We start from the raw sequence: 21,693 nt of genomic DNA, 5'->3' as shown, positions 1-21,693 counted from the left end.
CATTATAGAAATGTACTATTTGTAAAGACATAAATATGTCTAGCTCTGTATTACGTAGTCTGTAAGCATTAGGATTAGTGGCTTTCATTGTAACTATCAACACGTTTTATATGTATTCATATTATAACTTATGCAAAGAAATAAAATTGTTAATTTTGTTTACTCCGCCAGTGGTAGATATGGAGCTGACGCTTCTTTGTTTATACTTAATTCATCTTTTGTTAAAATTAATAATAATGTAATAATATCTTAATTTCTACAAGTACAAAGTATACAGGTCTGGCTGACGTCAATGACATACTGTTATATAGAAATCTGCTTGTTATGCAGAGCATTTCGGGCAAATTAGGTCAATTTTGTCCCAGGATGCGACCCATACCAGTCAACTAACACCCAGGTACCTATTTTATACTGATGGGATAACATAGACAACCGGTGTAAAGAAACACGTCCAATGTTTCAACCCTCACCGGGAATCGAACCCGGACATTCGCCGTGTGAAGCGAGAGCTTCAACCATCAGGCCACGGGCCCTTATTGCTCTTTGTTATTTCTTTTTATTGTATTTTGTTTTTGCTGTTTTCTTTGTATTTTTTATGCCTGTTATTATTGTTGCTGTTTTGTTGTTTTTGTTAATGCAGTATTTTTGTTGTTGTTGTTTGTTGCTGTTATTGTTTTGTTGTTTATGGTTGTTACGTTGTTTGTTATTATATTATGTTGCTGTTGATGTTGCTGCTGTTATTGTTTTGTTGATGCTGTCATTCCTTTTTTTTTCCTGACTTGCAATTATATTCTGGTATGGAAAACAGAGTAACCCCTAGGGGCTTTATATATATATATATATATATATATATATATATATATATATATATATATATATATATATATATATATATATATATATATATATATATATATATATATATATATATCGTGCCGAATAGATAAAATCTGCAATTTTGGCTTAAATAGCAACGCTCTTCTTGCCGAATAAGGCAAACGAAAATTTGTGTATGCAGTAATTTCGCAAAAGTCATTCTGAATGTAACGAAAAAAATATTTCATTTTGTTTGTTTGTTACTGAATTATTGTAAACTTTTATAAAATATATTTAATTGGATTAGGCTAAATTAAATAGCGCTTGTTATAATAAGTTTAGTCAAGTTTTCTAAGGTTCTTTTGGTACAAAATTATTAATTTTTATGTTAACATAAATGCAAAAAATATATCTTTAAAGGTATAAGAGAAAATTTTAGAAAGGACTTAATTTTAAATGAGTTCTTGATAATTGACCCCAATGGAAATAAGTCACTCTGTCTGACTTTTTTGGGTTATCCCAGGTTCTCTACACATATGCTGCTATGTATGATAATTCTATGTAACTGTATTTGTGTATACCTGAATAAACTTACTTACTTACTTACCTATTCGGCACGACATATATATCTGTCTGTCTGTGTCTGAAGGACCCTCCTTTGACTGGTATATATATGCAAAATCATCGCTTGTTCACGATTGTTTGCATATACATATATATTATATAACATACATACTACATATAACGCATATATATATTATATACAATAATAATAATGTAATTATAAAATAAATAATTGTTATGTAGAGGGGTGTGGTGTAGTGTTTATGTTAGTCCTGAATATAGTGAGGGAGGTGATGGAGCAACTGGTAACTGATCAACACGGGTAAATCCTGTGACTTATTTTTTTTTCTCATTTATTGGCGTTACTTGAGCTTTTATTTTATCAGTTTTGAGGCGATTTATTCCTTTGCTTGTGTAGTGTGGCGTCTGGGTGGCCTGCTAGGTGTGGATGCTCTTCTTGCCAAAATTCCACTAGCGAGCAGCAGTGATGGAGCTGCTGCTGTTGGCATTATTAACCCGTATTGTAATTATAATCATAAGTAAATGCTAAACCCATGAGGGTCATACGTTATTAATCCGCAGGGTTATTAATGTATGACTAACCCAGGGTTGGTAACCCAGAGTTGCTAACCCAAAGTTGCTAACCCAAAGTTGATAACCCAGGGTTGCTAACCCAAAGTTGCTAACCTAAAGTTGCTAACCCAGGGTTGCTAACCCAAAGTTGCTAACCCAAAGTTGCTAACCCAAAGTTGATAACCCAGGGTTGCTAACCCAAAGTTGCTAACCTAAAGTTGCTAACCCAAAGTTGCTAACCCAAAGTTGCTAACCCAAAGTTGCTAACCCAAAGTTTCTAACCCTGGGTTGCTAACCCAAAGTTGCTAACCCAAAATTAGTAACCTTGGGTTACTAACCCAAGGTAACTAACCTAGGGTAACAAACCCTGGGTTACTAACCCAGGGTAACCCAATATAATCAATATTATTATACTGAAGAGGGGTAGCAAGCATATTAATGTTTAATGCTTTTTTTCTTTGAGCATACAGATTGGTGTTGTATGACCCTTGTGGGTTTAGTGCTTAGGTTTGATTATTATAATAATGAGAATACAGATATTGTAGATACAAGAGTAAAATAATAGGGACAAAGAAAGCCACTAATTATGCAATGCATTTTGTTAACTAATCATTAGGCTTGCATACTTAAGAATTAGACATAGCACCATGTAAGACCTCTTGTATAGTTAAATACAATTATAAGATCAGTAAGAAAGGCATCTAGTGACACACAGTTATAAAACTTTTTCTTTCTTTTCAACATTCTGGTCGTCTCAAACCGAGGCAAGGTAATTCAAAAAGGAAAGACTCGCCATCATTCAACACTTTCACCATCATTCACACATAATCGGTCTTTGCAGAGGCACACAGATATAACAGTTTCCCTGAATCCCTTCACAAAATATTACCCTGCTCACACTCCAACAGCTTCTCAAGTCTCAAAAACCATTGATCTCCATTCACTCCTATCTAATATGCTCATATATGCCTACTGTATGTCCAAGCCCCTTGCACACAAAACCTCTTATACCCCCTCCCTCCATCCTTTCCTAGGACATCCCCAACCCCTCAGTGATCTTCAGTTTTATGGTGTGATTGAATAGAGATAGTGAAATTACAGCAAGTTACTTAAATTATAAAGTAAGGTAAACTGTATTTCTATAAAGAATGGTTTACAGTGAGTACAGAAAATGTGATATAAGGTTAGGTAATGTTTGTCAAGAAACAGGACAGGTGTTTCCTGACACAAGTCTTAGTCATTTGATGACCCATCACTAGAGCTTTTGGTCATTTGTCCAAGGCCTTCCGCTGGCTTAACAACCTCCCCCTTCAAAAATTATGTTTATGGTTACGTATAACCATGAACACAATGTGATATACTTTATAGAAAGTCTTTGGTTATGCAGAGCATTTCTGGCATTCATAAAATAGCTTACATCTATGTACTTGTATTATATAGAGTAATACCTTACTGTCTAAAAAAATACTGTACTATGCAACACCATACTGATCAAGGTATTATAATGTGTTTTAATGTAACGAGCTCCAACAATACAATTAAATGCGTTGGATCACAAAAATATTTAGCCCTTTGCTTAGTACAAATCAGTGCACAGGAAACCCTTGCACACGCTTGCAATTAAAGAAATTACAAAAGATTAAAATGAAATAATAGTAGTACAAAAGATTTTTATTACGTTTGTAAATAAACAATGTACCATACATGTGGTAAAGAAAAAGGTCATTTTATTTTGAAAAGTAATTGAATAACGTAGTTTGCACAGTTTTTTTTTCTTTTTATGAGCATACATAACTTTATAGCTTTGAATATCATTTTGTAATGCCTGCCTAACTCTAATGCCTCATTCAATGTTTGGATCCACATTCATTATGAAGTCACAAGCATCCTCTACAACTTCACTACTTGGAGTCTGGAGCGATACTGATGTTTGCATCACACTAGTCTGGTACATAGCAGCAGTCCAATATCGGTGCGTAATGCAGTTAAATAAAATTTATATTATTAAATTTTTAAATTATATTAGTATATCAAAACCCATACTGCTCAAAACCATACTATTCAAGGTTGTACTGTAACTAAATAGTGGAATTTTTGGAACAACAATTTGTTAGGCATTTTAGTTACACAACAGACTTTAACCTTTGTGAAGGTTGTTAATGGTCTAATACAAATTTTTTTTTTTTTTTTATTATCACACCGGCCGATTCCCACCAAGGCAGGGTGGCCCGAAAAAGAAAAACTTTCACCATCATTCACTCCATCACTGTCTTGCCAGAAGGGTGCTTCACACTACAGTTTTTAAACTGCAACATTAACACCCCTCCTTCAGAGTGCAGGCACTGTACTTCCCATCTCCAGGACTCAAGTCCGGCCTGCCGGTTTCCCTGAATCCCTTCATAAATGTTACTTTGCTCACACTCCAACAGCACGTCAAGTATTAAAAACCATTTGTCTCCATTCACTCCTATCAAACACGCTCACGCATGCCTGCTGGAAGTCCAAGCCCCTCGCACACAAAACCTCCTTTACCCCCTCCCTCCAACCCTTCCTAGGCCGACCCCTACCCCGCCTTCCTTCCACTACAGACTGATACACTCTTGAAGTCATTCTGTTTCGCTCCATTCTCTCTACATGTCCGAACCACCTCAACAACCCTTCCTCAGCCCTCTGGACAACAGTTTTGGCAATCCCGCACCTCCTCCTAACTTCCAAACTACGAATTCTCTGCATTATATTCACACCACACATTGCCCTCAGACATGACATCTCCACTGCCTCCAGCCTTCTCCTCGCTGCAACATTCATCACCCACGCTTCACACCCATATAAGAGCGTTGGTAAAACTATACTCTCATACATTCCCCTCTTTGCCTCCAAGGACAAAGTTCTTTGTCTCCACAGACTCCTAAGTGCACCACTCACTCTTTTTCCCTCATCAATTCTATGATTCACCTCATCTTTCATAGACCCATCTGCTGACACGTCCACTCCCAAATATCTGAATACGTTCACAAATACAAATACAGATATTAATCTGAATTTCAGTAAGCACAGCATATACAACAAATCAAGGGCCCAAAGAATGCACAGCTCAAGCAATGCTTAACATATACTATACCTAAAATTAACTTAGTTAATTCATAATTAAAAATATCAGAAGATATAATTAAGTATAGTGTAGTGAGCGGTATTCGTTACTTTAATTACAATGCAAATATTATGGGACAATATATGCTACTAATTATACATGAGAATTGAAGGAAAGATGGAAGAACAGGGACAGAATTGGATGAAAACTTTTTTTTTTTTTTTTTTTTTTTTTGACATAGCATATTGCTTTAGAATCTTCAGACAGGGAGTTTCAGATTTTAGGTAATAGTTTCATGGTAGGGTTTGTATTAGAATTGATTGTCATATATATAGAGTAAGAATAGTAGTCTGAGTGCATATTATGTACATTTCCCAAAATGCTCTGTATATAAAGGGGTTTTTCTACATGCACACGTAAATGTCACCTACCTCTGTACATGTACATGTATTTATTTAATGCACATTATAAATATAAGTACATGTATTCATTAGCTGAAGTAACAAATTACATATACACGTACAGTGGAACCTTGGTTTTCGTGATTAATCCGTTTGAAAAAGTCTGACAAAAACTGAATTGTACGAAAATTGAAGCGCCTGCCTTAAACAGCTCTGTTTAAGGCAGGTGAAATTGCAGACCTGAAAAGCGTGCAGAGACCCTTCACTGCTTGCATTAACTCAGTTAAACACCTGAATTACTGGGAACATTATAAGTCCCTTGATCTGTACTCTTTGGAACATAGGCAAGAGGGGTACATTATAATCTACACCTGGAAAATTCTAGAATGATAAGTTCCAAATCTGCTCGCATGAATCGTTTCCCATGAAAGTAAGAAGCTTACCAGATGGTGCAAAATACTCCTAATAAAAAGCAGTGATGCAGTGAGTACATTAAGGGAAAATTCAGTGTCAAGAAACCATAAATTTTCACTGTCCTCCTCCCCTCCAGGGAGGTTCCTTGATGCTGGTGAGGGGCTCTTGATCTAGGGAATTGGATCTGTGCTCCAGTTCCCTGAATTGAGCCTGAATGCCTACCATCCCCCCCCCCCCCACTTGTGCTGTATAATCCTGGTTTAGCGGTTCCCCATGATTATACTAATAATAATTCACTGCCCTCCCTGCATACATAAGGGGGATTACCAACAGACCCCTGGCTGTATTCAAGAAGGTACTGAACAAGTTTCTCAACTCATTGCCTGATCAGCCAAACTGTGGTCTCTACATTGGATTTAATGTAGCTAGCACTGATAGCCTGGTTGATCAGGTCATCTAGGTCCCATATCAAGCCACCTCCATGGCCTGATTTGGGAACAGACCATGTGGGTGTTGTCCCTCAGAACACACTCCAGGTAGACTCCACATACTGTAGGCTAATTTTAAATCAAACAATTCAGTAATAAAAATCCAGAAGTTGGTAATGCAGTGCTGACCAGTGACTCCAAAAGTAATAATTTTTAAGTATAAAGCTCTCAAATTGTTACAGTTCTGCATTAACCAAAAATTACTGCATTTACAGCGGGATGGTGCGTGTCATCTCCGTCCACCACTTCACTCGTCAAGATGTGGCAGGGCTGGAGCACTCTGGAGGACGGGGTGTCACCAGAGGGAAGGGGGACATACTACTGGTTGGGGGTGAACATAGTGTTGACATAAGGAACCTGAAGTCAGGAGGAATTCTACAAGGCAGCTTTCCTACAGTAGACCTAGTTCACCAGCTGGTCTACTGTGAAACAGGTTTGTGGCAAAGGTCTCAGTTATAATTGTTTTAAGGTTTTTATGTACAGTACTGTGTTGAAGGGTGTGGGGTCTCTGGAAAATGAATGTATATTGTACAGTTTGAAGGGCTGACTGTATATTGACATATGGTACAAGAATATGCAGACATTTAGAGTACAAGATAAATATTATAATACAGTATATAATATGTCTTTCATAAATGGAAAAATGACAACTATTTTTCCCATTTCTGGAATGCGTTTTGAAATTTGATTATCATGAACTTTTGCTTTGTCACATTTTATAATAAAAGTTTATTTCTGATTAAAAATTAATACTGTCACTTTGATGATAGGTATCACTAGAACACAGTGGGTTTTGCTGCTGTGGGATCCTGGGGAAATACAGTTGAAATCTTATCATGCTTATTCTTTCCTAATGCTTACCTCTACAGCTCCAGCGCAGTCTAAGTGCTCCAATGTGGGCTAATTCAACAATGTTGCCCCTGCTCATCAGTCATTCCTCTATTAATGCTGGTGGAGGGCATGCACACCTAGTCAGATTCAGTTATCAACCTAGGCATGTGTTTTGGGCCCCAACCCTCCATATTGTACTGGGAACAAGCAACCACTTATGGGCTAAGTTACTTGTGGATCACCCTCCTCTGTACTGTTTGCATGAATTCTTGTTTCTCCATGTATTTTTCTTTTTCTGTCTCATAAACACACTAGATAACAGGGATATCTTGCTACTCCTACTTACACTTTGGTCACACTTCACAGACATGCACATGCATATATATATACATACATCTAGGTTTTTCTCCTATTTCTAAATAGCTTTTGTTCTTCTTTATTTCTTCTCTTGTCCATGGGGAAGTGGAAAAGAATCTTTCCTCCGTAAGCCATGCGTGTCGTATGAGGCGACTAAAATGCCGGGAGCAATGGGCTAGTAACCCCATCTCCTGTAGACATTTACTAAAAAAGAGAAGAAGAAAAACTTTATAAAACTGGGATGCTTGAATGTGCGTGGATATAGTGCGGATGACAAGAAACAGATGATTGCTGATGTTATGAATGAAAAGAAGTTGGATGTCCTGGCCCTAAGTGAAACAAAGCTGAAGGGGGTAGGGGAGTTTCGGTGGGGGGAAATAAATGGGATTAAATCTGGAGTATCTGAGAGAGTTAGAGCAAAGGAAGGGGTAGCAGTAATGTTGAAGGATCAGTTATGGAAGGAGAAAAGAGAATATGAATGTGTAAATTCAAGAATTATGTGGATTAAAGTAAAGGTTGGATGCGAAAAGTGGGTCATAATAAGCGTGTATGCACCTGGAGAAGAGAGGAAGGTAGAGGAGAGAGAGAGATTTTGGGAGATGTTAAGTGAATGTATAGGAGCCTTTGAACCAAGTGAGAGAGTAATTGTGGTAGAGGACCTGAATGCTAAAGTAGGAGAAACTTTTAGAGAGGGTGTGGTAGGTAAGTTTGGGGTGCCAGGTGTAAATGATAATGGGAGCCCTTTGATTGAACTTTGTATAGAAAGGGGTTTAGTTATAGGTAATACATATTTTAAGAAAAAGAGGATAAATAAGTATACAAGATATGATGTAGGGCGAAATGACAGTAGTTTGTTGGATTATGTATTGGTAGATAAAAGACTGTTGAGTAGACTTCAGGATGTACATGTTTATAGAGGGGCCACAGATATATCAGATCACTTTCTAGTTGTAGCTACACTGAGAGTAAAAGGTAGATGGGATACAAGGAGAATAGAAGTATCAGGGAAGAGAGAGGTGAAGGTTTATAAACTAAAAGAGGAGGCAGTTAGGGTAAGATTTTTTTTTTTTTTTTTTTTTTTTTTTTTTTTTTTTTTTTTTTTTTTTTTTTTTTTTATATATATTTCTATATATATATATATTTTTATATATATATATATATTTTTATATATATATATTTTTATATATTTGTATATATATATATCTGTATATATATCTGTATATATATATATATATATGTATATATATATATATATATATATGTATATATATATATATATATATATATATATATTATCACACTGGCCGATTCCCACCAAGGCAGGGTGGCCCGAAAAAGAAAAACTTTCACCATCATTCACTCCATCACTGTCTTGCCAGAAGGGTGCTTTACACTACAGTTTTTAAACTGCAACATTTACACCCCTCCTTCAGAGTGCAGGCACTGTACTTCCCATCTCCAGGACTCAAGTCCGGCCTGCCGGTTGCCCTGAACCCCTTCATAAATGTTACTTTGCTCACACTCCAACAGCACGTCAAGTATTAAAAACCATTTGTCTCCATTCACTCCTGTCAAACACGCTCACGCATGCCTGCTGGAAGTCCAAGCCCCTCGCACACAAAACCTCCTTTACCCCCTCCCTCCAACCTTTCCTAGGCCGACCCCTACCCTGCCTTCCTTCCACTACAGACTGATACACTCTTGAAGTCATTCTGTTTCGCTCCATTCTCTCTACATGTCCGAACTACCTCAACAACCCTTCCTCAGCCCTCTGGACAACAGTTTTGGTAATCCCGCACCTCCTCCTAACTTCCAAACTATGAATTCTCTGCATTACATTCACACCACACATTGCCCTCAGACATGACATATCCACTGCCTCCAGCCTTCTCCTCGCTGCAACATTCATCACCCATGCTTCACACCCATATAAGAGCGTTGGTAAAACTATACTCTCATACATTCCCCTCTTTGCCTCCAAGGACAAAGTTCTTTGTCTCCACAGACTCCTAAGTGCACCACTCACCCTTTTCCCCTCATCAATTCTATGATTCACTTCATCTTTCATAGACCCATCCGCTGACATGTCCACTCCCAAATATCTGAATACATTCACCTCCTCCATACTCTCTCCCTCCAATCTGATATCCAATCTTTCATCACCTAATCTTTTTGTTATCCTCATAACCTTACTCTTTCCTGTATTCACCTTTAATTTTCTTCTTTTGCACACCCTACCAAATTCATCCACCAATCTCTGCAACTTCTCTTCAGAATCTCCCAAGAGCACAGTGTCATCAGCAAAGAGCAACTGTGACAACTCCCACTTTGTGTGTGATTCTTTATCTTTTAACTCCACGCCTCTTGCCAAGACCCTCGCATTCACTTCTCTTACAACCCCATCTATAAATATATTAAACAACCACGGTGACATCACACATCCTTGTCTAAGGCCTAATTTTACTGGGAAATAATTTCCCTCTTTCCTACATACTCTAACTTGAGCGTCACTATCCTCGTAAAAACTCTTCACTGCTTTCAGTAACCTACCTCCTACACCATACACATGCAACATCTGCCACATTAGGGTAAGATATAAACAGCTATTGGAGGATAGATGGGCTAATGAGAGCATAGGCAATGGGGTCGAAGAGGTATTGGGTAAGTTTAAATATGTAGTGTTAGAGTGTTCAGCAGAAGTTTGTGGTTACAGGAAAGTGGGTGCGGGAGGGAAGAGGAGCGATTGGTGAAATGATGATGTAAAGAGAGTAGTAAGGGAGAAAAAGTTAGCATATGAGAAGTTTTTACAAAGTAGAAGTGATGCAAGGAGGGAAGAGTATATGGAGAAAAAGAGAGAGGTTAAGAGAGTGGTGAAGCAATGTAAAAAAAGAGCAAATGAGAGAGTGGGTGAGATGTTATCAACAAATTTTGTTGAAAATAAGAAAAAGTTTTGGAGTGAGATTAACAAGTTAAGGAAGCCTAGAGAACGAATGGATTTGTCAGTTAAAAATAGGAGAGGAGAGTTATTAAATGGAGAGTTAGAGGTATTGGGAATATGGAGGGAATATTTTGAGGAATTGTTAAGTGTTGATGAAGATAGGGAAGCTGTGATTTCGTGTATAGGGCAAGGAGGAATAACATCTTGTAGGAGTGAGGAAGAGCCAGTTGTGAGTGTGGGGGAAGTTTGTGAGGCAGTAGGTAAAATGAAAGGGGGTAAGGCAGCCGAGATTGATGGGATAAAGTTAGAAATGTTAAAAGCAGGTGGGGATATAGTTTTGGAGTGGTTGGTGCAATTATTTAATAAATGTATGGAAGAGGGTAAGGTACCTAGGGATTGGCAGAGAGCTTGCATAGTTCCTTTGTATAAAGGCAAAGGGGACAAAAGAGAGTGCAAAAATTATAGGGGGATAAGTCTGTTGAGTATACCTGGTAAAGTGTATGGTAGAGTTATTATTGAAAGAATTAAGAGTAAGACGGAGAATAGGATATCAGATGAACAAGGAGGCTTTAGGAAAGGTAGGGGGTGTGTGGACCAGGTGTTTACAGTGAAACATATAAGTGAACAGTATTTAGATAAGGCTAAAGAGTTCTTTGTGGCATTTATGGATTTGGAAAAGGCGCATGACAGGGTGGATAGGGGGGCAATGTGGCAGATGTTGCAGGTGTATGGTGTAGGAGGTAGGCTACTGAAAGCAGTGAAGTTTTTTTATGAGGATAGTGAGGCTCAAGTTAGAGTATATAGGAAAGAGGGAGATTATTTCCCAGTAAAAGTAGGCCTTAGACAAGGATGTGTGATGTCACCGTGGTTGTTTAATATATTTATAGATGGGGTTGTAAGAGAAGTAAATGCAAGGGTCTTGGCAAGAGGTGTGGAGTTAAAAGATAAAGAATCACACATAAAGTGGGAGTTGTCACAGTTGCTCTTTGCTGATGACACTGTGCTCTTGGGAGATTCTGAAGAGAAGTTGCAGAGATTGGTGGATGAATTTGGTAGGGTGTGCAAAAGAAGAAAATTAAAAGTGAATACAGGAAAGAGTAAGGTTATGAGGATAAAAAGATTAGGTGATGAAAGATTGGATATCAGATTGAAGGGAGAGAGTATGGAGGAGGTGAATGTATTCAGATATTTGGGAGTGGACGTGTCAGTGGATGGGTCTATGAAAGATGAGGTGAATCATAGAACTGATGAGGGGAAAAGGGTGTCTGTGGAGACAAAGAACTTTGTCCTTGGAGGCAAACAGGGGAATGTATGAGAGTATAGTTTTACCAATGCTCTTATATGGGTGTGAAGCATGGGTGATGAATGTTGCAGCGAGGAGAAGGCTGGAGACAGTGGAGATGTCATGTCTGAGGTGCGGGATTACCAAAACTGTTGTCCAGAGGGCTGAGGAAGGGTTGTTGAGGTGGTTCGGACATGTAGAGAGAATGGAGCGAAACAGAGTGACTTCAAGAGTGTATCAGTCTGTAGTGGAAGGAAGACGGGGTAGGGGTCGGCCTAGGAAAGGTTGTAGGGAGGGAGTAAAGGAGGTTTTGTGTGCGAGGGGCTTGGACTTCCAGCAGGCATGCATGAGCGTGTTTGATAGGAGTGAATGGAGACAAATGGTTTTTAATACTTGACGTGCTGTTGGAGTGTGAGCAAAGTAACATTTATGAAGGGGTTCAGGGAAACCGGCAGGCCGGACTTGAGTCCTGGAGATGGGAAGTACAGTGCCTGCACTCTGAAGGAGAGGTGTTAATGTTGCAGTTTAAAAACTGTAGTGTAAAGCACCCTTCTGGCAAGACAGTGATGGAGTGAATGATGGTGAAAGTTTTTCTTTTTCGGGCCACCCTGCCTTGGTGGGAATCGGCCAGTGTGATAATAATAAAATAAAAACAATAATATTTACAACATTCTTTCAAAACTCATTTTAGCACACTAAAGAGGGTAAAGAAATTATGTTCCAATAGTCTGTTATGTCTATGATCACCTTACCCCTCTAGGGGGGTGCAGATGAGGGGCTCTTGATCCAAGGAACTGGACTTATCCTCCTCTTCCTTGGATTGAACCTGAATGCCTCCTATTCCTCAGGCACTACATGATCCTTATGGTTTTAGTGCTTCCCCCTGATTAAAAACAAATAAAATAAAATATGATCATGTGATATTTTATCTAAAATTTTCTCTGAGCACTTACTGGACACTGGTTATTCCTCGTCTTTTTTGTTTTCCAGGGGCTTTTGTGGTTACTTTAGAGACAAAGCCAGCAAGACATGGTGGTGATCACAGATATGTGCGTGTTTACCTTCATTGGGATCAAGATAATACAAACCAGCCAATGAGGGCTCGAATAGCTGGGCGTGTCACTCCCAGCAGTCAGTCAGGTGTTACAAACCTGGAAATGGTTGAAATTCCTCTACGAACACCTGCAGAATTTATTGCTTGCTGTCAGTCTACTGGGAACATTGCTGTGGCTTGTGGCATTACTGTGACGGTATTTAAATTTTGCCAAAAAACACACGATATTTCAAAGATGAAGTTTATTGACTTCGAAGAATTAATTGAGTTAGATATGTCATTCATTGTTAAAGAAGTAGCTTTATCTGAAGATTTGATCGGCTGTGTGTCTGAATCAGAAGCGCATATATTTCAAATTACAATAAACTCTCAACTTTTAAAAGGCAATTCAAAAGAAAAAGATTCCAAGTCCCAAGAGAAACGAAGTAAGTCAAGGTCAAAGTCCAAGACTCGGTCAGCCTCTCGATCACCAGGCCGGAGCGTTGACTCGCTCAGTTCTGCCAGTAGACTCAGGGATCGACGTTTAAAAAAGGAGGTAAGCAACAAACTTTGTTTTTATGATTTACCTCATAGCTCACCTTCTGGTTGATTGTTTTCACCCTTTTCAATATAATGTAAGATACAGGAGGTTCTCAACTTATAAATGCCCCAGTTTACACATTTTTTTTTTTTTTTTTTAACAAGTCGGCCATCTCCCACTGAGGCAAGGTGACCCAAAAAGAAAGAAAATCCCCAAAAAGAAAATACTTTCATCATCATTCAACACTTTCACCTCACTCACACATAATCACTGTTTTTGCAGAGGTACTCAGAATACAACAATTTAGAAGCATATACATATAAAGATACACAACATATCCCTCCAAACTGCCAATATCCCAAACCCCTCCTTTAAAGTGCAGGCATTGTACTTTCCATTTCCAGGACTCAAGCCTGGCTATATAAAACTAATCAGTTTCCCTGAATCCCTTCACTACATATTACCATGCTCACATCAACTCCCAAATATCTGAAAACATTCACTTCTTCCATACTCCTCCTCCCCAATTTGATATCAAATTTTTCTTTGTCTAAATCATTTGATACCCTCATCACCTTACTCTTTTCTATGTTCACTTTCAACTTTCTACCTTTACACACACTCCCAAACTCGTCCACTAACCTTTGCAATTTTTCTTTAGAATCTACCATAAGCACAGTATCATCAGCAAAAAGTAACTGTGTCAATTCCCATTTTGTATTTGATTCCCCATAATTTAATCCCACCCCTGTCCCGAACACCCTAGCATTTACTTCTTTTACAACCCCATCTATAAATATATTAAACAACCATGGTGACATTACACATCCCTGTCATGTCTAGTTTTTTTTTTTTTAACAAGTTGGCCATCTCCCACCGAGGCAGGGTGACCCAAAAAGAAAGAAAATCCCCTCCATAAAAATACTTTCATCATCATTCAACACTTTCACCTCACTCACACATAATTACTGTTTTTGCAGAGGTGCTCAGAACACAACAGTTTAGAAGCATATACATATAAAGATACACAACATATCCCTCCAAACTGCTAATATCCTGAACCCCTCCTTTAGAGTGCAGGCATTGTACTTCTCATTTCCAGGACTCAAGCCTGGCTATATAAAAATAACTGGTTTCCCTGAATCCCTTCACTAAATATTACCCTGCTCACACTCTAACAGATCGTCAGGTCCCAAATACCATTCGTCTCCATTCACTCCTATCGAACACGCTCATGCACGCCTGCTGGAAGTCCAAGCCCCTCGCCCGCAAAACCTCCCTTACCCCTTCCTTCCAACCTTTTCGAGGACGACCCCTACCCCGACTTGGACCATTTACAAAGTAACACTAACTGTGACTTTGTAAATGGTCCAAGTCGGACTGAAACATTGTCATAAGCTCCTCTCTCCAATGTGTGGGTTATTGGTGTAAACCTGATGACATCTACCATCCAACTTACGACCTGTTCGACTTATGATCATGTTTTGTATGCAAATGTTCTGGAAAATAAATAACTGTTTGTGTTGTACACAGTGTTTCTCCTAAACTTTACAGTATAAAATACAGCACTAACAGCATAAAAAGTAAAATAAAAAATGAAATACCAAAATAAAAGAATAAAATAAAATCATTACAATAATGTGATGTTGATATTCAGTAGTAAGGTTCGACTTAAGTCCATTTTGACTTACAACCAGTTAGTCGGAACCAAGCTTGGTCGTAAGTCAGATGGTAGGTGTACTTATTATTTCCTATGCACTGGTTGGTGTTCTTGGGCCCAAGTATACTTCACTGCTATTTTTTAATACAGGTATACAGGTATTATGCATGTAAAATTTATTCAAAAATAACATCCCATTATGCATACCACACTACCTAACATGGAAATAGAAAAATATAAATTACTTTATATGGAAACCAAAAGAATATCCTGCTTTTGCAACCAAATTCTCTGTAGAAGATCCACATTACTGTATGTATTAGAAATATTATAGATCATTCATATGTATAACTGACAGCATGGTTTTCTTTACTCCTTTATTTTTCAGGAGAGTTTGGTATCTGTCCGAGATTCTGATGATTATGTGGACTTGGGCGAATTGATGTGGGTCCCAACGCTGTCTTATGGCCGGAAACGTCCTACTGATGACCAGCGATTTCTGTTATTTCCTTCCCTCGTTGGAGCTGCACAGTGTGGACCTGTAGCCGAACCTGGCGAAATCATTGGCCCTGTCAGGTTAGAAAATTTAATACTGTAAAGTGGAAAGATTCCTAATTAGTTAATTCTAGCTTAAAGTGAACCTTATTTTAGATTTGTAGTAAATATGTTGAATGTTCTCCATGAGGAATCTGAACAGAATTTTTCCTCCATAAGCCATGTATGTCATAAGAGGCAACTAAAATGCCAGGAGCAAGGGGCTAGTAACCTCTTCTCCTGTATAATTGGGCATTGGATGAATTCCTTACTATGTTTGTTAACTGCTCATTACTCTGTAATTTGTCTATGATTGTAATCATGTCATAACGTGTTTATCATTCATTACCTTTGAAACTTGCCATGATTGTGACCAGCTCTACCTGGAGCTCATTACCTTTGTAAATTCTCATGATTAATGTGTTTGAATCTTTACCTTTGCAATTATTCATGAGTGTGACCAACTCTACCTGGAGCTCATTACCTTTGTAACTTGGTCATGATTATGACCAGATCTAGTTCATTACCTTTGTAACTTGCTCAGCTATCAGAACTTTGGAGTCCAGTCCCTGGACCAATTACGTACCTCTGTAATCTTTTGACTACCGCCCACAGGATGGGTATGGGGTGCATAATAAACATATTAAACTAAACTGTCTCATAAATATGCAAGATTACAGGTATGTCTTGCTACTTCTACTTACACTTAGGTCACACTACACATACATGTACACATTTATTTATACATACTCATCTGAGTTTTCTTTGATTTTATCTTAATAGTTCTTGGTCTTATTACTTTTCCTTTTATATCCATGGGGAAGTGGAATAAGAATCTTTCCTCCGTAAGCCATGCGTGTTGTAAAAGTCAACTAAAATGCCGGGAACAATGGGCTAGTAACCCCTTTTCCTGTAAAGATTACTAAAAAGAATAAGAAGAAGAAAATTGTCAAAGTGGGAAGTCTGAATGTGCATGGATGTTGTGCAAATGATAAGAAAGAGATGATTGTGGATGTTATGAATGAGAAGAAGCTGGATGTCCTGGCTTTAAGTGAAACAAAGCTGAAGGGGGTGGGAGAGTTTCAGTGGAGAGGAATAAATGGGATTAGGTCAGGGGTTTCAAATAGAGTTAGAGCTAAAGAAGGAGAAGCAGTAATGTTGAAGGATAAGATATGGCAGGAAAAGAGGGACTATAAATGTATTAATAAAAGGATTATGAGGAGTAAAATAAAGGTTGGATGTGAAAAGTGGGTTATAGTAAGTGTATATGCCCCTGGAGAAGAGAGAAGTGTAGAGGAGGGAGAGAGATTTTGGGAAATGTTGAGTGAATGCGTGGGGAGTTTTGAACCAAGTGTGAGAGTACTTGTGGTTAGGGATTTCAATGCTAAAGTGGGTAAAAATGTTGTGGAGGGAGTAGTAGGTAAATTTGGGGTGCCAGGGGTAAATGTAAATGGGGAGCCTTTAATTGAGCTAAGTGTAGAAAGAGATTTTGTAATAAGTAATACATATTTTATGAAAAAGAGGATAAATAAATATACAAGGTATGATGTAGCACGTAATGAAAGTAGTTTGTTAGATTATGTATTGGTGGATAAAAAGTTAATGGGTAGGCTCCAGGATGTACATGTTTATAGAGGGGCAACTGGTATATCGGATCATTATTTAGTTATAGCCACAGTTAGAGTAAGAGGTAGATGGGACAAGAGGAAGGTGGCAACAACAAGTAAGAGGGAAGTGAAAGTGTATAAACTAAGGGAGGAGGAAGTTCGGGTGAGATATAAGCGACTATTGGCAGAAAGGTGGGCTAGTGCAAAGATGAGTAGTGGGGGGGGGGGTTGAAGAGGGTTGGATGAGTTTTAAAAATGGAGTATTAGAATGTGGGGCAGAAGTTTGTGGTTATAGGAGGGTGGGGGCAGGAGGAAAGAGGAGTGATTGGTGGATTGATGAAGTAAAGGGTGTGATAAAAGAGAAAAAGTTAGCTTGTGAGAGGTTTGTACAAAGCAAAAGTGTTATAAGAAGAGCAGAGTATATGGAGAGTAAAAGAAAGGTGAAGAGAGTGGTGAGAGAGTGCAAAAGGAGAGCAGATGATAGAGTGGGAGAGGCACTGTCAAGAAATTTTAATGAAAATAAGAAAAAAATTTGTAGTGAGTTAAACAAGTTAAGAAAGCCTAGGGAACGTATGGATTTGTCAGTTAAAAAGAGAGCAGGGGAGTTAGTAGATGGGGAGAGGGAAGTATTAGGTAGATGGCGAGAATATTTTGAGGAACTTTTAAATGGAAACATAAACACATATGCAGTTTAATGTGATCCTTTATTGACAACGTTTCACCCACACAGTGGGCTTTTTCAAGTCACAAACAGATCTACCTGCGGTGGAAGGTACGGGAGCATTTATAGTCAGGTTCAGAATGTTGAGGTCAGGTGGAGAATGCTGCATCTGATGATCCACTTGGTTGGGTTAAAGAGTCTTGGGTAGCTTGGCGGGGGTATTGGACAAGTTGTGAGTAGACCTTCTGCAGTGTTCTATGTTCTTATGTGGGATAGCTATGAAGAAGTTTCTTGGCAAGTGGTTCAGCTATGTTATAGAAGCCATTGTTCTGGTTGAAATTGTTGGTTATAGAGATAAGCGATGATTCCAGGATTCTTCGGTATTGAGTGTTGTCTTCTGTGGCGATAAGTCTTGAGTTTCTGTAGTTAATTAAATGGTTGTGTGAATTGCGATGTTGTACACAGGCATTCCTTGTATCGTCAGTCCTGCTTGCGTATTGGTGTTCTGAAATACGTGTTTGGAGGTCTCTTGATGTTTTGCCCACGTATAATTTGTTGCAGTCATTACAAGGGATTATGTATACCCCTGCAGAGGATGAAAGCTTGTCCTGTCTACTACTGGTGATGTCCTTGATGGTCGTGGTTGTAGAGGTAGATATTTGGGATGATGTATTGGAAAAGATGTTGGAAACATGTTTGGCAATGGAGTTGGTGGGGAGGACTATGTATCTCTTCTCGGCAGTGTCTTCTCTGGGTGTGTTGAAGATGTTTAATACCCGCCGTCTGCAGTCTCTGATGAAGTGACGAGGATAGTGGAGTTTTGAAAATACTTGTTCAATTTTAGTGCATTCTTCCTCAAGGAACTCATTGCTGCAGATTCTGAGTGCGCGCAGGAAGAAGCCTATAATTACACCACGTTTAGTTTTGGATCATCAGATGCAGCATTCTCCACCTGACCTCAACATTCTGAACCTGACTATAAATGCTCCAGTACCTTCCACCCCAGGTAGATCTGTTTGTGACTTGAAAAAGCCCACTGTGTGGGTGAAACGTTGTCAATGAAGGATCACATTAAACTGCATATGTGTTTATGTTTCCATATTGTCGGTATTTTATACCATTTATTTTCACCAGGAACTTTTAAATGTTGAGGAAGAAAGGGAGGCGGTAATTTAATGCACTGACCAGGGAGGCATACCATCTTTTAGGAGCGAAGAAGAGCAGAATGTAAGTGTGGGGGAGGTACGTGAGGCATTATGGAGAATGAAAGGGGGTAAAACAGCTGGAACTGATGGGATCATGACAGAAATGTTAAAAGCAGGGGGGGGGGGATATAGTGTTGGAGTGGTTGTTACTTTTGTTTAATAAATGTATGGAAGAGGGGAAGGTACCTAGGGATTGGCAGAGAGCATGTATAGTCCCTTTATATAAAGGGAAGGGGGACAAAAGAGATTGTAAAAATTATAGAGGAATAAGTTTATTGAGTATACCAGGAAAAGTGTACGGTAGGGTTATTATTGAAAGAATTAGATGTAAGACAGAATGTAGGATTGCGGATGAGCAAGGAGGTTTCAGAGTGGGTAGGGGATGTGTAGATCAAGTGTTTACATTGAAGCATATATGTGAACAGTATTTAGATAAAGGTAGGGAAGTTTTTATTGCATTTATGGATTTAGAAAAGGCATATGATAGAGTGGATAGAGGAGCAATGTGGCAGATGTTGCAAGTATATGGAATAGGTGGTAAGTTACTAAATGCTGTAAAGAGTTTTATGAGGATAGTGAGGCTCAGGTTAGGGTGTGTTAAAGTAGGTCTTAGACAGGGATGTGTAATGTCACTATGGTTGTTTAACATATTTATAGATGGGGTTGTAAAAGAAGTAAATGCTAGGGTGTTCGGGAGAGGGGTGGGATTAAATTATGGGGAATCAAATACAAAACAGGAATTGACACAGTTATTTTTTGCTGATGATACTGTGCTTATGGGAGATTCTAAAGAAAAATTGCAAAGGTTTGTGGATGAGTTTGGGAGTGTGTGTAAAGGTAGAAAGTTGAAAGTGAACATAGAAAAGAGTAAGGTGATGAGGGTATCAAATGATTTAGATAAAGAAAAGTTGGATATCAAATTGGGGAGGAGGAGTATGGAAGAAAATGTTTTCAGATACTTGGGAGTTGACATGTCGGCAGATGGATTTATGAAGGATGAGGTTAATCATAGAATTGATGAAGGAAAAAAGGCGAGTTGTGCGTTGAGGTATATGTGGAGTCAATAAACGTTATCTATGGAGGCAAAGAAGGGAATGTATGAAAGTATATTAATACCAACACTCTTAAATGGGTGTGAAGCTTGGAGGCAGTGGAGATGTCCTGTCTTAGGGCAATGTGTGGTGTAAATATTATGCATAAAATTCAGAGTGTGGAAATTAGGAGAAGGTGTGGAGTTAACAAAAGTATTAGTCAGAGGGCTGAAGAGGGGTTGTTGAGGTGGTTTGGTCATTTAGAGGGAATGGATCAAAGTAGAATGACATGGAGAGCATTTAAATCTGTAGGAGAAGGAAGGCGAGGTAGGGGTCGTCCTCGAAAAGGTTGGAAGGAAGGTGTGAGGGAGGCTTTGTGGGCAAGGGGCTTGGACTTCCATCAGGCGTGCATGAGCGTGTTCGATAGGAGTGAATGGAGACGAATGGTATTTGGGACCTGACGATCTGTTGAAGTGTGAGCAGGGTAATATTTAGTGAAGGGATTCAGGGAAACCGGTTATTTTTATATAGCCGGACTTGAGTCCTGGAAATGGGAAGTACAATGCCTGCACTCTAAAGGAGGGTTTTTTGGGATATTAGCAGTTTGGAGAGATATGTTGTGTATCTTTGTATGTATATGCTTCTAAACTGTTGTGTTCTGAGCACCTCTGCAAAAACAGTGATTGTGTGAGTGAGGTGAAAGTGTTGAATGATGATGAAAGTATTTTCTTTTTGGGGATTTTCTTTCTTTTTGGGTCACCCTGCCTCGGTGGGAGACGGCCGACTTGTTGAAAAAAAAAAAAAAAACAAGAGAGAGAGAAACTTTCATTTTTCTGTTTAGGTCACATTGCCTTGGTGGGGTACAGCCGGTTCGTTGAAAAAAAAATTGAATGTTCATTTGCACTTGATATTACTATACAATCAGCAAGCAATCTTGTTTTAACAATTTTGTTTACAGTTTGGGTGTCTTCATGGCCCAAGCAATATTACTTTCCAGCAAACTGAAATGTACATAATGCAGGTAGCTAAATTTATTGTAATTCAACTTTTGTGGTTTATTTGTGCAGTTCTGCTCGGTGCTCGAGTGTTCGCTTGAAGCTCCTTAGTGGAAGTTCTACCCAGAAATTGCCTGCTAATGTGTTTGAGGCAGTGACGCTCATTCATCGCCGAGCTGATCACAACAATGATCCTGATATCCCATTTTCTAACCTCAAACTGATGGCTGTGTATGACTCAGAACCTGGAAAGAAAGGTAACACTGGGGTTGTAATTTTTCATGTCATTTTTTTACTAGTATGATTAGCAGTAATTGAGTATCTGATAAATAAATGGAACATAATGTTTTTACTATTCATTTTGTCATAAGTTTTTCAGGACTGGGTTTGGAGCCTTTATTAATATGGTACATACTGAAATAACAAGCAGGCGATTTCAATAAATATTTATGTTAGGAGAATTCAGTCTCATCTTACTTTATTTTCATATTTTTATTTTTTCAAGGAAGGGACAAGCTTTGAACCTGCAATCTAAGATCACTAGTCAGCTACACTGACCACAGGGTTTAGAACAGGTCGCTCCTGTCTGTCTCAACTATTGGATCACTACGACAAGGTCCTAAATGCACTAGAAGACAAAAAGAATGCAGATGTAATATATACAGACTTTG

General features: G+C 38.6%; 1 protein-coding gene across 6 annotated transcripts in view; it reads left to right on the top strand.

Moving 5' to 3' along the window:
• Positions 1 to 1,639: 1,639 nt before the first annotated feature.
• Positions 1,640 to 21,693, top strand: part of LOC128703559 (BLOC-2 complex member HPS3) — a 90,227-nt gene continuing 70,173 nt past the window's right edge. For 2 of the 6 annotated variants that reach the window (XR_011394137.1, XM_070101241.1), the window contains exons 1-6: positions 1,758 to 1,903; positions 3,831 to 3,925; positions 6,563 to 6,780; positions 12,746 to 13,344; positions 15,378 to 15,565; positions 21,095 to 21,279. Coding sequence is in view for 5 of the 6 variants with exons in the window: in XM_070101241.1 (XP_069957342.1) it covers positions 1,868 to 1,903; positions 3,831 to 3,925; positions 6,563 to 6,780; positions 12,746 to 13,344; positions 15,378 to 15,565; positions 21,095 to 21,279 (1,321 nt within the window). In the remaining variant the exon portion in view is untranslated. Of the gene's footprint in view, positions 1,703 to 1,755; positions 1,904 to 3,830; positions 3,926 to 6,562; positions 6,781 to 12,745; positions 13,345 to 15,377; positions 15,566 to 21,094; positions 21,280 to 21,693 lie in introns of those variants that run through there. The other 4 variants (XM_070101245.1, XM_070101243.1, XM_070101242.1 and 1 more) reach the window with 4 other exon arrangements.

The sequence above is a fragment of the Cherax quadricarinatus genome, chromosome 76 (assembly GCF_038502225.1).
Source record: "Cherax quadricarinatus isolate ZL_2023a chromosome 76, ASM3850222v1, whole genome shotgun sequence".
Taxonomy (NCBI): Eukaryota; Metazoa; Arthropoda; class Malacostraca; order Decapoda; family Parastacidae; genus Cherax; species Cherax quadricarinatus.
This window is presented reverse-complemented; position numbering and strand designations above follow the sequence as displayed.